This window comes from Peromyscus maniculatus, chromosome 4 (genome assembly GCF_049852395.1).
Source record: "Peromyscus maniculatus bairdii isolate BWxNUB_F1_BW_parent chromosome 4, HU_Pman_BW_mat_3.1, whole genome shotgun sequence".
NCBI classification, from domain to species: Eukaryota; Metazoa; Chordata; class Mammalia; order Rodentia; family Cricetidae; genus Peromyscus; species Peromyscus maniculatus.
The window spans coordinates 13893058-13909514 of NC_134855.1; the positions used below are offsets into that span (position 1 = coordinate 13893058).

The 16457-nt window shown below is 40.4% G+C and overlaps 1 protein-coding gene across 2 annotated transcripts in view; it reads right to left on the reverse strand.

Moving 5' to 3' along the window:
* Positions 1-15725, reverse strand: part of LOC102922889 (vomeronasal secretory protein 2-like) — a 39569-nt gene extending 23844 nt beyond the window's left edge. The window contains exons 1-7 of one of the 2 annotated variants that reach the window (XM_042277124.1): positions 15594-15725; positions 15016-15149; positions 14710-14780; positions 13786-13896; positions 13045-13146; positions 12816-12842; positions 12180-12383 (exon numbers count right to left, since the gene is read on the reverse strand). In XM_042277124.1, the coding sequence (XP_042133058.1) occupies positions 12361-12383; positions 12816-12842; positions 13045-13146; positions 13786-13896; positions 14710-14780; positions 15016-15149; positions 15594-15686 (561 nt within the window). In that variant the 5' untranslated portion in view covers positions 15687-15725 and the 3' untranslated portion in view covers positions 12180-12360. Of the gene's footprint in view, positions 1-12179; positions 12384-12815; positions 12843-13044; positions 13147-13785; positions 13897-14709; positions 14781-15015; positions 15150-15593 lie in introns of those variants that run through there. The other variant, XM_076568626.1, reaches the window with a different exon arrangement.
* Positions 15726-16457: the final 732 nt, after the last annotated feature.

Consider the following 16457-nt stretch of genomic DNA (forward strand, 5'->3'; position numbering starts at 1 on the left):
TGTGTAAGATACTTGGGAAATTCTAAGAACTAATAAACACTTCCATAAAAGTATCAAGTTACAAAATCAAGGTATAAACCAGTAACTTTTTTATGTATTGTATCACTATGTAGTAAACACATGGATAACAAAGTCATGGGGAATTCCCATTCTCAATAGTTTAAAAAATAATCAATTTAACATGTTGGAATTAACCTAGCAAACAAATGAAAAAATTCTAAAATAATAAAAAAAAAGTTAAAATGATGAATTGAAGAAGACACTACAGTACAGAAATATCTCCCATGCTCACAGGTGAGCAGAATTAATACTGTGAAAGTTTCTACATTATAAAATACAGTCTACAAAATCATCACAATCCACATTAAATGTCAATCCTCACAGGAAGACAAAATGCAATTGTAAAATTTATATGGAAGCATGAAAGACACCAAATAGCCAAAGCAATTCTGAGCTAAAGGAATGATGTCAGAGGTGTCATCACTTTAGATTCCAAGTTACAATACAGTAACCAAAACATTGTGGTACTGGCAGCAAACAGAAAGATAGACCACAGGGCAAGAATTAAAGGGCTTAGGAAGAGAACTACACCGTTTGACCACCTTATTAACAATTATGCTAAAAACATGCACTGGGTGAATAAAAGCCTCCTCAACAAATGCTGATGGAGACTGAAGGTCATGTCCAAGAATGGAGCTGGGTCTCCACCTAACTCAGTCAAAAATCCATGCAAAGGGAGTCAAAGATCTTAATGTAGGACCTGAAACTCTGAAACTGAGAGAGAAACTAAAGCCTTCTGGCAACTGCAGTCTCTTGAGTAGGCTTAGTACTAGCAACATACAGAGACATGTCTCTTTTAAGAGATCCTGCTACTGAGCACTTGAATGGGATTTATGAACAGTGGAAGGTGCCCTACTCAGTGGCAGGAGACAAGGTAGAAACACCTACTGCACCAGAAACTTCTCAGAGTTGGGGCAGTAAACCTGGCACCTGCCTATACCCACTAGCAAGAGCCTAGGCTCTCAGGAAACTTAGGGTAAGGGAACCAGCCACCAATGAATCATGTGCTAAGCTGAGCCATGCAGCTAGCAGTTTAAGACTTGGCTTATGAGGTCAGAGAGGCTTCAGACACCCAGAAAGTCAGATCCAGACCAAGAAAACCTCAGAACAGGAATGATATACTTAAAAATGTGCATAGATTCTGAAGAAAGAAAAAATGGTATAGACAGTCATAGAAAAAATAGTTTAAAAACAATAAAGTAAAATCATTAAAGAAAAATAAAGTCATATAAAAAATAAGCCACATAAAAATGGAAAATACATGGGCTATCTGGATACTGTATGGTGCTCTATTGATTTTGAATATTTTAAATGCTAATAAACAGCTGGTGGGAGGAATTGGATTATGGAAACTGCTAAATTAAACAAACTTATGTACTTTAAAAATGTCTTAACTGCAAAATGGAAGTCAGAAAATATGTTGCATTGGGGAAGAGGTCATGCCTTTGTTTCCACAGGAGACAAAAAGTTATGTTTCTCTTCAAAATTAAGGAAGACCAGATGTGATTGAGAGAGACCTCCTGAAAATCTTAGCTACAGACATGAAAAAAGAAGCCAAGAAAGACTCCAGGACAAGTGGCATGTTTGCTGATCCCTCTACTGTGGGAACAGCTCTAAGACTAGATAAGACATGATAAATACTGTTGTCTACAGAGTCCTCATGACTATTGTTACATGCCATCCTTTCATATGGTATGAATAGAAGTTTGGTTATACAGTCCAAACAAATTCATAAAGTTAACAGGTACGTTTAACCTGTTCAAACATAAAACAAAAAAAATATTTAACTGACTTATGCATACTGCACATACTTGTGTTAATGCAGATATATATGTTACCTTTAAAAGTTTTTGTGTTTTTAGAGAAAAGGGACCGGATACCAATAAAGACAAGTAGCCCAGGTGACCCAGCTCTTAGAATGCCTATATTGCAGTTTCCTCAAATTTCTGCATCCAGAACAATATTAAAGGAGCTAGCTGAGATGGTCCAGCACCACAGAGTATACAGCCAAGACTTCAGATAAGCTCTACACTACAATCACATGGAGACTAAACAAAAAATAAATACAGCTAGCTCCCAGGACTTGATTATTGTCTCAAATTCCTCAGGGCCCCCTAAGGCTGCCATCACCCCCAGAAAATAGGAAGGAGTCTAAAGAACACAACACCCATATTCTCAAAAGGTGGGGTGGGTAGTTTATGGTCATTCAGTGGGTTGTGGATTTTTGTCATTGTTTAGGGGGTAAGTTCCAATTTGCTCTTGGTCATGGTCAGGAGAAAAAGCTGAACAAAAGAGATTACATTCAGGGATCTCTTTCCAAATGGAAAAGGTGAAAAATACAGTACAGAAATGATGGGATAAAGTGTAGATTGTTAAGTCTAATTTTGAACTACCACAAGTTTGAAATATTTTACATGGGCATGGATTATTTTTATACAAATTTAAGTTTATTCTTGTTAGAAAATACTCTATATATGTTTCTACTCTTAAGATATTCTTGGTCTCTCTTTATGACTGAGGAGTTGGTGAGATCATATGTCAACCATCCCCTGTGGCACCAGTGATGCCCACACTGCACAGATTGGGAACAGTGAAGACCAGAGCTATAAGCCACCTCCTGGGAATGGAGGATGGGAATGGAGAATGTGGGAAGAAGAACAACCACAGGGGCCAGAGGCCCCACCTGGACCAACTGGAAGAAGAGTGATCTGGAGCCCCACCTGTTCAGATTAAAGGAAGAAAAAGGTATATGGCAGTGTAAGAACACATTAAACAACCCAAAGAGCAATATGGTACCACCAGAACCTAGTGATCTACAACAGCAAGACCTGAACATCCCAAAGCAAATGATCTAGAAGAAAATGTCTAACAACTTTATGAAGATGATAGAAGACCTAATAAAAGAGGAAATGAAAAAAATCACTTAAAGAAATGGAGGAAAATACAAACAAAAAATTGGAGGAAATCAAGAATTCTCTTAAAGAAAGTCAAGAAACCCAAGAAAAGACAATCAAACAGGAGGAGACAGTTTAAGACATGAAAATTGAAATGGAAGCAATAAAGAAAACACAAACGGAGAGAATTGAGGAAAAGGAAAATCTGAGTAAACAAACAGAAAATACAGAGGCAAGCATAACCAACAGAATACAATAAATGGAAGAGAGAATCTCAGGTGTTGAGGATATAATAGAGGAAATAGATTTATCAATCAAAGAAAATGATAAATTCAGAATTTTTTAAATTTCATTTTATTTTACAATACCATTCAGTTCTACATAACAGCCACAGATTCCCTTGTTCTCCCTCTTCCTGCCCCCCTCTCTTCCCCCCAGCCCACCCTCCATTCCCACCTCCTCCAGGGAAAAGCCTCCCCTGAGGACTGAATCTTTAACACAAAAGATGCAGGAAATCTGGGACACCATAAAAATACCAAACCTAAGAATAATAGAGATAGAAGAAGGAGAAGAATTCCAGCTCAAAGGTACAGAAAATATATTCAACAAAGTTATAGAAGAAAATTTTCCCAACCTAAAGAAAGACATGCCTATGAAGGTACAAGAAGCCTTCAGAACACCAAATACGCTGGACCACAAAAAAAAAGTCCTCTTGTCATATAATAGTCAAAACATTAAACATACAGAATATAGAAAGAATATTAAGAGCAGTAAAGGAAAAAAATCAACTGACACATAAAGGCAGACCTTTCAGAATTACACCTGACTTCTCAATGCAAACTATGAAAACCAGGAGGTCCTAGACAGACATTCTGCAGATACTAAGAAACCATGGATGCCAGCCCAGACTACTGTACCCAGAAAAGTTTTCAATCATTGTATATGGAGAAAACAAGATATTTCATGACAAAACCAGATTAAAACATTACATATCTACAAATCCAGCCCTACAGAAAGTACTAGAAGGAAGACTCCAACCCAAGGAAGCTAGCTGCAACCACCAAAACACAGGCAACAGATAACCTCACATCAACAAATCCCAAAGAAGGGAAACATGCACACACTATCATCAAAAAAATAACAGGAATTAACAAACACTGGTCACTAATATCCCTTAATATCAGTGGATTCAATTCACCTATAAAATGATACAGGCTAGCAGAATGGATATGAAAACAGGATTCATCCTTCTGCTGCATACAAGATACATACCTCAGCCTCAAAGATAGACATTACCTCAGAGTAAAGGGTTGGAAAAAAATTTCCAATCAAATGGACCTAAGAAATAAGCTGGTGAAGCTATCCTAATGTCTAACAAAATGAAATTCAAATTAAAATCAATCAAAAGAGATGAAGAAGGGCATTTCATACTCATCACAGAAAAAAAATCCATGAAGAAGAAGTCTCAATTCTGAACATTTATGCTCCAAATACAACGGCACCTACATTTGTAAAAGAAACATGACTAAAGCTCAAATCACACATCAAACCCCACACATTAATAGTGAGAGACTTCAACCCTCTGTATCTTATCAGACCACCATGGCTTAAAGCTAGAATTCAGCAACAACACAAATGCAGAAAGCCTACAAACTCATGGAAACTGAACAATGCTCAAATGAATCACCAATGGGTCAAGGAAGAAATAAAGAAAGAAATTAAAGACTTTCTAGAATTAAAAGAAAATGAAGGCACAACATACCCAAACTTATGGGACACTATGAAAGCAGTGCCAGGAGGAAAGTTCATAGCACTAATTACCTACATAAAGAAGTTGGAGAAATCTCACACTAGCGACTCAACAGTTCTAGAACAAAAAGAAGCAAACTCACCCAGGAGAAGTAGAAGACAGGAAATAATCAAATTGAAGGCTGAAATTAATAAGATACAAACAAAGAACAATACAAAGACTCAATGAAACGAAGACATGGTTCTTTGAGAAAATCAACAAGACAGACAAACCCTTATCCAAACTAATCAAAAAGCAGAGAGAGAATATCAAAATTAACAAAATCAGAAATGAAAAGGGAGTTATAATAACAGACACTGAGAAAATCCAGAGGATCATTAAGTCATATTTCAAAAACCTGTACTCCAGAAAATTAAAAAATACAAAAGAAATGGATAATTTTTTGGATAGGTACCACATACCAAAATGAAATCAAGATCAGTTAAACAATTTAAATAGACCTATAATCCATAAGGAAATAGAAGGAGTCATTAAAAGTCTCCAAACCAAAAAAAGCCCAGGACCAGATGGTTTCAGTGCAGAATTATACCAGAATTTCAAAGAAGAGCTATTAGCAATACTCCTGAAATTGTTCCAAACAATAGAAACAGAAGAAACATTGCCAAACACTTTTTATAAGGCTACAGTTATCCTGATGCCCAAAACACATAAAGATGAAACTAGGAAAGAGAATTATAGACCAATCTCCCTCATGAACATTGATTTAAAAAATAGTAACAAACCGAATCCAAGAACACATAAAAAAATAAATTAAAAAAAATCCACCATGATCAGGTAGCCTTCATCCCAGGGATGCAGGGATGGTTCAACATATGAAAATCTGTCAATATAATCTACCATATAAACAAATTTAAAAAAAAACACATGATCATCTCATTAGATGCTGAAAAGCCTTTGACTAGATCCAACAACCCTTCATGATAAAGGTCTTGGAGAGATCAGGAATACAAGGAGCATACTTAAACATAATAAAGGCAATATACAGCAAACCAATGCCAACATCAAACTAAATGGAGAGAAACTCAAAGTGATTCCACTAAAATCAGGAACAAGACAAGGCTGTCCACTCTCTCCATACCTATTCAATATAGTACTCAAAGTTCTAGCTAGAGCAATAAGACAACTAAAGGAAATCAAGGGGATACAAACTGGAAAGGAAGAAGTAAAAAATTTTTGCTATTTGCAGATGATATGATAGTTTATATAAGTGACTCCAAAAAGTCCACCAGGGAACTCCTACAGCTGATAAATACCTTCAGTAATGCTGCAGGATACAAGATTAACTCAAAAAAATCAGTAGCCCTCCTACATACAAATGATAAATGGGCTAAGAAAGACATTAGAGAAACATCACACTTTACAATAGCCACAGATAGCATAAAGTATCTTGGAGTAACTCTAACAAAGCATGTGAAAGACCTATATGACAAGAACTTTAAATCTTTGAAGAAAGAAGTTGAAGAAGATATCAAAAAAATGGAAGGAATTCCCATGTTCATGGATAGGTAGGATTAACATAGTAAAAATGACAATCTTATCAAAAGCATTCTACAGATTCAATACAATCCCTATCAAAATCTCAAGCAATTCTTCACAGACCTTGAAAGAACAATAATAAACTTCATATGGAAAAAAAAAAAAACAGGATAACCCAAACAATCGTCTACAATAAAGGAACTTCCAAAGACATCCCCATCCCTGAATTCAAGCTCTACTATAGAGCTATAATAATAAAAATCAGCTTGGTATTGGCATAAAAATAGAAACAGTGACCAATGGAATCAAATTGAAGACCCTGACATTAACCCACATACTTCTAAACACCTGAGTTTTGACAAAGAAGCCAAAATTATACAATGGAAAAAAGAAAGCATCTTCAGCAAATGGTGCTGTCATAACTGGATACCTACATATAGAAGATTGCAAATAGATCCATATATATCACCACGCACAAAACTCAAGTCCAAGTGGATCAAAGATCTCAACATAAATTCAGTTACACTGAACCTCATAGAAGAGAAAATGGGAAATAGCCTTGAACGCATTGGCACAAGAGACTACTTCCTAAATATAACACCAGTAGCAAGGACACTGAGAGCAACAATTAATAAATGGAACTTCTTGAAACTGAGAAGCTTCTGTAAGGTGAAGGACACTGTAATAAGACAAAAAGGCAGCATACAGAATGGGAAAAGGTCTTTACCAACCCCGCATCAGATAGAGGGCTGATCTCTAAAATATGTAAAGAACTCAAGAAACTAGACAGCAAAATATCAAATAATCCAATTAAAAAATGGACTACAGAGCTAAACAGAGAATTCTCAACAGAAGAATCTCAAATGGCTGAAAGGAAATATTCAACATCCTTAGCCTCAGGGAAATGCAAATCAAAATGACTCTGAGATACCAACTTATGCCTGTCAGAATGGCTAAGATAAAAAATACAGATGATGGCTTAAACTGAAGAAAATGTGGAGAAAGGGGGACACTCTTCCACTGCTGTTGGAAATGCAATTTTGTACAGCCACTCTGGAAATCAGTATGGTGGTATCTCAGAAAATTGAGAATCCATCTACCTCAAGACCTAACTATACCACTACTGGGCATATACCCAAAAGTTGCTCAACCACACCACAAGAATATTTGCTAAACTATATTCATTGCAACATTCGTGGAAACAACCTAGATGCCCTTCAACAGAAGAATGGATAAAGAAAATGTGTTACATTTACACAATAGAATATTATGCACCATTAAAAAATATCATGATATTTGCAGGCAAATGGATGGAACTAAAAAAAACTCATCCTGAGTGAGGTAACCCAGACCCAGAAAGACAAATATAGTATGTACTCACTCATAAGTCAATGTTTGAAGCAAAGCAAAGGATAACTATGCTACAGTCCACAACCCCAGAGAAGCTAGGTAAAGAGGAGAACACTAAGAGGGACACACATGGATCACCCCAGGAAGAGGAAAAGGTTAAGATCTCCTCAGCAAACTGGGAGGGTGGAATAAAGGGGATGGGATGGGAGGGAATGGAAGGTGGAAACATGAGGGAGAGACAGGGAGGGAGAGTAATGAAAGATATATCTTGAGAGAGTGTACCATTAGGGGGATGGAGAGAAATCTGCAGCCAGGGAAAACCCCAGGAACTCACAAGATTGTCCCCAGCTAAGACTCATAGCAATGGTGGAGAGGGTTCTTGAACTACCCTTCCCCTGCACTCAGACTGGTGTCTACTCTAATTGTCATGATAGAACCTGCACCCAGTGACTGATGGAAGCAGATGCAGAGACCCACAGCCAAGCACTTGGCCAAGTTCCTGGAGTTCAGTTGAAGAGAGGAAGGAAGCATTATAAGAGCAAGTGGGGGATCAGAATCAAAATGGGAAAAACCACAGAAATAGATGACCCAAGCTAATGGGAGCTCATGGACTCTGGACTGAAGCTGGGGGGCCTGCATGGAACTGAACTAGACCCTCTGAATGTGAGTTAAAGTTGTGTGGCTTGATGTGTTTGTGGGTTCTCTGGCAATGGGACCATGACTTTTCTTGAGTACACAAACTGGCTTTTTAGACCCGATTCTCTATGGTGCAATGCCTTACTCAGCCTTGATGCAGGGGGCAGGGGCTAAGTCTAGCCCGAACATGGTATAGCAGCCTGTGTTGACTACCCAAGGGAGGCCTTACTCTCTATGATGAAGGGATGGGGGTGATATGGGGGTAGGTGGGGGAAGTGGGAGAAGAGGAGGGAGGGGGAATTGGGTTGGTAAGTAAAAAGAAAGAAAATCTTTTTAATAAAAAATTATTTTAAACAAGAAGTGGTTAATTAAAGTGTTAGGAGTCTATCAGTGATGAGTGGAAATAAAACTACCTTATTTTTCTTTGGCCAAAAAAAATATTTTTGTATATTGATACAAATTTAAGTTTATTTTTGTTATATGATATATATGTATAATTATATACACACACACACATATATATATATATATTTGCTTTTGTTTAAGGTATTATATCTATGAAACTGATTTGACAATGTAGCATAAAGTTCTAGTCCTTGAAAGTTATTATTACAAGCCATTTAGGATAATTAAAAAATACATTTCAGTAGTTAATAATCTAGCAATCAAATTTGTGGCCACGTTAGGTATATTTTCAAGGTCAAACATGAGATATATTTTAGATAGACAGATGGTCTTCAAACACTTCAGGGACCTTCAGAAAATGGAATTTAAGATATTTTAATAATATAAGAATTCTTATGATAGTAAGACGCATCTGTTCCTGTCAGCACCAATATACATAAAAAAGGATCATGAGCATTTGCTGTGGGATGGTCTGTATGTCAAATTACTCAAATTGGTCAATAAATAAAACACTGATTGGCCAGTGGCTAGGCAGGAAGTACAGGCGGGACTAACAGAGAGGAGTAAAGAAATAACAGGAAGGTGGAAGGAGACACTGCCAGCCGCCACCATGACAAGCAACATGTGAAGATGCCGGTAAGCCACGAGCCATGTGGCAAAGTGTAGATTTATGAAAATGGATATATTTAAGCTATAAGAACAGTTAGCAAGAAGCCTGCCACAGCCATACAGTTTGTATATGAGGCAATATAAGTCTCTGTGTTTATTTGGTTGGGTCTGAGAGGCTGTGGGACTGGCGGGTGACAAAGATTTGTCCTGACTGTGGGCAAGGTAGGGAAACTCTAGTTACAGGCATTGAAGAACCTCCATAAGGAATTTGTCTTCAATGTAACAGAGCTAGCCAACTAGGCAAGAAACCGCCCTTGTCTCAACTGCTCATAGTCTTCTGTCCAAACTAGATGAGCAAGACACAAAAGAAGACAACTGCCAAATTTTGCCAAGACAAGGTAGGACAGTCCTACAAAATTCTTGCATCACAAGAATGTCTGTCAGATATTCTAGGCTTGTAGGCTGAAGATGAATGTCCCAACATTGCAGAAGAACCTTGGTTGACTATCCAGACAGCCACCAGTTTCTGTCATTTCTATAGTTTTGGAAGTTGCTTGTTCTGCACTTTCTGTTTCCTTGAGTAATAGTATATTATTCTGGGGTCTTTAATAGGGTTTTAGACTAGATAGTTATAGTTGCAGGTTTCCTTGTTAGCAAATTCAGAAAATAAACCTACATAAGAGATTTAAAGTTTATAAGGTTGAGAAGCATAAAAGCTTAAGTTATTTATCTAACAACATGTTTTAAATTCAAAAAGATATTTTTAGGAAGGCAATATAAGTTATGATAGAAAATGGTTTGACTATAAACTTTGGTCTGGCTAAGATAGGATACATTGTTACAGTACTTTCTCCAAATTTGCAAAATACAAAAGGACTGGATATTGTAAATTTAATTCTACCCAATAATTATTCTTACTGTATATAGTTTTAATATGCTGGAGTTAAAATCTTTCCTTTTTATTTAGACAGAACGATGAACATGTTGTGGGATATTTGTAAACTATGTAAAGATATATTGCTGTGATTGTTTTAATAAAGAGTTGAATGGCCAATAGTAGGCAAGAGATAAAGGTCAAACTTCTGGGCAGAGAGAGAAAATATAAAGAGATAATCAAGGTGCAGGGGAGACACTAGGAGACATGGAGAAAAAATAGGAGGTGCAAAATGGAAGAGAGATAATGCTGTGATAGAATGTAGATTCATATAAATGGGTTAGTTTAAGTTATAAGATCTAGTTGGGAACAAGCCTAAGTTATTCACCAAGCTTTCATAATTAATAATATGTCTCCACGTCATTATTTTTGAGCTGGTGGCCCAAAGAAAACTCTGACATCAATGAAACATTCCATTGCGGAGAGGATTTGAGGAGGCCCACAAAACTCACAAGAAATGTATACAATTCACGAACCTTTCCTGTCACCAAGGTTATATAAATAGTAAATAATTGCTAGGGAAGAGGAAACTCTGGTGGAACTGCCTGGAACTAGCGGGAGTAGACTGAGCTACTCAACTTCTAGGAGATGGGGCTTTACATGATGCAATGTGCTGAGTCCCTCACAGTCTTCCAAACAGCCTGCCATGCACTTCAATGGGCAACACTGCACAGGTTCCAGGAGATAATCTGGAGGCACCTCCATGAGTCAAGTGGTGAGGCACACCTCCCAAAAATGCCAAGACAGAAAGATTTGGGTGAGTAAATTGTGCCAGAAACACAGATTTAAATGCATGAAACATGGATGGAAACATGGGTTAAAACTTATTGAAACAAAAATCCAATGAAAAATCAACTGTATTAGACAAATACTAAGTTTGGGGTTGTTTGTTTCGAGATAGGGTCTCTCTATGTAGTCCTGGCTGCCCTGGAACTCCCCATGTAGACAAGACTAGTCTCAAATTCACAGAGATCTGATTCCTTTTCCCAAATGCTGGGTTGAGCACCACTCCATCAGGCTCAAACTAAATTTTTAAAGCATATCTACTTCAGTGCAGTCAAATCTACTTTGCACATAAGACTTTTCACACTATACTTTGATACTATGAAACAAACTTTTTATCCATAGTTCAGTAAAATATGTCCACTTCTTTTATATTTTTACATGGAGGACTTTGGCCTTTCCGAAATATACCTGGATCTCATACACACAGTGCTCACCAGATTTATACTTTTCTTGTTATCTCTTCCCTCCAACTTGTTGAGGGTTTTATGCCAAGTCCAGATGACCAGGTCCAGGCAGACAGAGGCAGAAGAGGACAATAGGTGAGGGTGGGAGTTGGGCTAAAGGGTTAGTGCTGGTGCTTATTTAACAGCCATGGGCAGCTTCTCAGGGATAATGATGTTACACACTCATCCTCCAGGAATATATGTACAACTAAGACTGGCAATGACTTTTATCATTCAAAGTACTGGTCAATCCCTCCATCACTGTGGTCCCACCATGTCCCTGAGGCAATGTCAACACAGACCTTGGATACTAACCAATCACACAAAAGCCAAAATAAGTCAAAATAACCAGAGTTCTGCACCCAGGTCTGCCTTGCTTGAGGTGTGATGAGGGAGGGTCCTGCAATCTTCCTCCCTCCACCCCTGCCACTGCTACTACATTATTAAAAGTTAGGTCCCTCACAGGATTCCATGAAGTTCCCCCAATGGAGCAAGATCTCTGTAGGGACCGGCAGACATTTGTAAACCTGATGCCATCGCCAGTCCTGCCCACCCTGGTGGCTCCTCAAATTCTCCTTCCTCAGTGTCAGAAATCTTCTGAAGCTGTTTGGCATTGGCTGCACATCATTTGAACTTCCAAGATATCACATAGCTCTACAGGACTGCTGGGTGCCATGCTACTTGGTGTCTGGTATCTGTTAATTCCAATATCACATCAAACTTCTGAACTGAGAAGGTCTGCCACAAAAAAGCTGAACCCAGACAAAAATGCTGAACTCTTTATTGGATTCAGATGGGCAGAGAGGGGTTGAAAGCTAAAGCAGGATGGTGGTCCAGTGGGGAGTAACAATCAAGGAAGGAGTAAATCTCAGGTCGGGGAAATGCAACTCAGTATACAGTGGTCCAGGAGAGAGTTGTCCAGTCAGGTCACTGCCATGTACTAGTGGCAAAGATAGCTCAGCATTTGTGGTCCTGGCGGGCTGTGACAGAGAGAGGAACACAAGTGAGAGAACTCTCCTCTTACCATGGGAGTAGCAGTCAGAGAGTAGCTACTTATGAGGTAGGTGCCTATTAGAGGTTTTCCTTCCATCAAGCCTCTGGGAGGTCACTCACTGCGAAAACACATGGGCCCAAGAACAGTTCTGAATTCCTTGACATTGTAGGTCTCTAATTATGTTTGGTGGGTACCGAGAGAAAGCAGAGATCATGATATGGGAAGGACTCTGGGGAAAGAAAGGGCAGATTTCTTGGGCATAGTACTTGAGGACACCTCTTGAGGTGGTCACTGCTTCCTGGCTAAACATGGTCCCTCCTGAGTGAGAGGATGGGAGCAAGGTCAAGAACAGATAGAAACTTCAACCCTGGAACTGAGGAATCTGGGTTCTCTCAGGGTTCTTTAGAGCATCACTTACCACGGCCATGTTTGGGAACACAATGTTCTGTAAAAGAAAGAAAAAAATGAATGTAAGAAAGTATCAAGGTGAAGACCCAGAGTACACCTGCCCCTCGGATGGCCTCATGATTGAGATGACAAGAAGGGCCCTGCTGGTGAAGGAGGGCACATGGTTAGACAAGAGCTGCAGCAGCATGGGTGACATAGAGGGGACATGGGGCAGGGGGCGGAGCGGAGTATTGTCTCACCCCTCTGCTGAGGCACAATAATGTTTTCTTGGAGAAGTCCTTTGTGCTGCGTGAATTTCTTAAACTCTTCCAGGGCCTCCATATTTTCTTTGGGGCACTTCCCTGTGGGTAGAGGCAAAATGAACAGGGACATGACTGCACAGCTCTGCTGGGAGCCAGCAACACAAGGACAGGAACACTGTCCAGCATTAGGAACCTGGAGAAGATGGGAGCAAGGGGGAGGAGCCCTCAGAGTGAACTTGGAGGTGGGATATGGGTGTATGACTTGTCCACAGGAAATGGATATCACTGACACATAAGGATACTATATGACAAAGAATATAGGTGACATCCTGAAAGGCCAAACAATGTCACACTCTAACAGGAAGGACCCTGTGTTTCAGGGTCACTAGTATGCATCCTGTCCCTGGGGTGCATTGCCCATAAAAGGCCCCTTTAGGACACAAATTGTCAAGGAGGCATGCCTTCTATGAAACCTGAGACCCAAGCAAGTGACATATAGTAAGTCACTGGCTGGATCTTCTCTCCTATTGGTCAGTGCTCAAGACCACATCTGCTCATAGAAGTTCTGCACATACCACAATTTCCCACTTCAGAGCATGCACATTGACCACAGAGCACCTTAACCAAAGCTGCTAGAGGGATACCCAGGGGGCTTTTAATTCCCAGTGCCAAGATGTAGCTGTTACACATTCAAATAGCTAATGGTAGTAGAGAACACGGGCAGGAGGGGTCCCTCACCTATCAGATGTCCTGAAAGGAATTTTTTCTCATGCAAAAGAGTTTCTATGTATATGATGTAGTGGTCCTTCACTGGCAGCTCATAGATGTAGAAGAACTTATAGCCGGAAACTGCAGATTAAAGAGAAATGGGTGTGTAGCATCCTTTTCAAAAACAACATTCAGAGAACACTAAGGAACAGTCTAGAATGTTTCAGCAATAACCCATGAGCACCCAGCCAGATGGCTCCAGACCTTGCAGTGGATCAATCACAAGACAGAAGTTCCTCCTAGAAAGGTGTCATCCCCAGCTGTGGACCACAGGTGTCAGAGAAGATGGAAGCTGTGCCTGACTTGTCCCCTAGAAGCTACCCTGGCCTGCTTCCTAAATCCTAAGCTTCAGTCTCCGTGTCTGACAGTGGACAGAGGCATGGTCTCTTCTGTGGACTAGCCTATGATCTCTAAAGCCAACTGGGAATTAACTGGGTGAGTCTTCCTGAAAAGTAAGCAGGCCAGGGATAAGGCAAACCCCAGGAGCTTGCTTACAAAGGATAATCAGGTGCAGCCAGGGGAACCTTATTGGCTAATGACTTGACATGATCTAGAATTGCCTGAGTTTTGATCCACTGGCCATGACAGTAGAAATATTATGCTAATTTATTGTGGAAGAAACACCTTAATTGTGGGCAGGAGCATTGTTGGGCAGCAGATCCTGGTCTGTGTAAATGGTGAAGCCATCTGAGCACCAGCATGAATGCACTCATTCTCTCTTCTGACTATGGGCATAATATCAGCAGCTGCTTCATGCTCCAGCTGCCAGGAATGCTCCACCATCGTGGACTGTACCTTGAAATAAACCTTGAACTAAAGCATTTCTCCATTAAGCAGTGTTGATTAGAATGTTTTTTGACAGCAACAGGAGAAGAAACTGAGATAAAGACTCACAGGAGCTGTATTGACCAGGCTTCTCTGTTCTCTGCATATGCATTATTGTCTTAATGCACTGGCCCTCATACCTGGAAAACAAGAAAACAACCCATAGACTATTTCAGAACACATGCCTGTGCTCTACTGAGTTCACCTGCTTCATTATCCTTAGAACAATGTCCCCTGAAATGCCATATCAACCCCTCCAAGTTGTAGAAATCTAAGACTGTGGCCCCCTCTAATGAAGGGGCTTTTCTATCATCAATATCCCAACACAGTAAAGGAAGGGATAGAAAGTTGAAAAGACACACTGGAGATACTCACATGACCGTAGTCTTGACCTCCAAAGTTCCTTGTTCCAGACATGACAGTGTATAAGGGAACAGAACCAGAGGTCTCCCCAGCTCTGTCAGGTTTCTTTCATTCACTATAGCCTTCACGAACCAGACACCTGAGAGCTGGGGCAGACAGAGTCCTGAGCCCACACTTGCCCAGCCCCAAGTCTCCCCCAGGTTCCCATAGGCATACAGCCTGAACACACATCTCAGAATCCAAGATACAGCCTCCAAGTTAGTGATGTTCCACTCTCCAACCCCTTGCTCCCTAAAATTATATTAGAACTACTGATTGGTGGCAAACTAGAAGCAGGTGTCCATATCCAGAGTCTAGGAAACAACACACAAGAGGTCCTAACAAGTGAGAATTTCTGGTTCTGGGTGTCCCTGCTCTAGGACCCTTCATGCTCCAACTCTGTGGCCCAGGAGCCCATGTGTGCTGGAGAACAGCAGTCTCTGCTCAGACTCAGAGGACTTGAACACTCATGAGTGCTAGCTCCAGTCCTCAGACACTGGCCAATGTCAAGCCTTCCACATACACCTGTCCACCATCCCTCACTGCCTCACTTTCTTTTCTTCTGAGAGGAAGGGCAGGTCATCCTGAGCTTGTAGGACAGCCACCAGGACCAACAGTGTGACAGTCAGGAGCAGGCTCTGCATCTTCGGCTCTGTCCTCTAGACAAGGCAGGTCACTGGGGTGAGTCTATGAGGCTTTGCTGGCTCCTCAGAGGATGCCCTTTATGGCCACAATTACACTAGCCACACCCTTCCTGGCCATCTGTCATGGCCAAATACATGTCCATCATGGGGGTGTATATTGTTGGTGTTGGGTAATATGGTGGTAGTTTACTGAAGATAAAAGACACAATGCCTTACAATGTCTGCACCATCCAAAGGTGTTACTCCTGAAGGACCAGAAGAATACAAGAGACTCAGGAGTGGGGTAGGGACACAGCCCACACTCTGGGCCAATCATGTGGGGATGAGTTCATTCCCTGGCTATACCCAGCCCTACTCTGCACCTTTGGACAAAATGGCTGCCCTGGCCCCCTTTCTGGAAGGTGACATTCCTGTGCCTCTTGACCACAAAGGGACTAGGATACTTCTCCACACAAAGTCCTGATGATTTACAGAGCCCACACTGCAATCTAGGATCTGATCTCTTTACTGCTCATGCCTGGCAGGCATGTATGTAGACTCTGGGTCTCCTGAAATAACACCTCATCAAAGAGGCTCCTGGCCACATTCAAACCTACCATCATCTGAATTGCTACATTCTGTACCTGGAGACAGCTGTGCTCTCTTAGAGCGCTTCTTACTCTCAAGTGTCTCATTCCTTCTTCCTCACCTCTACCCATCATCCACCTCCTCTGTTGCATCCTAAGCCCCTGAGGAGTCATGAATGCCCTGATGTCTGTGCTTCACGATGCT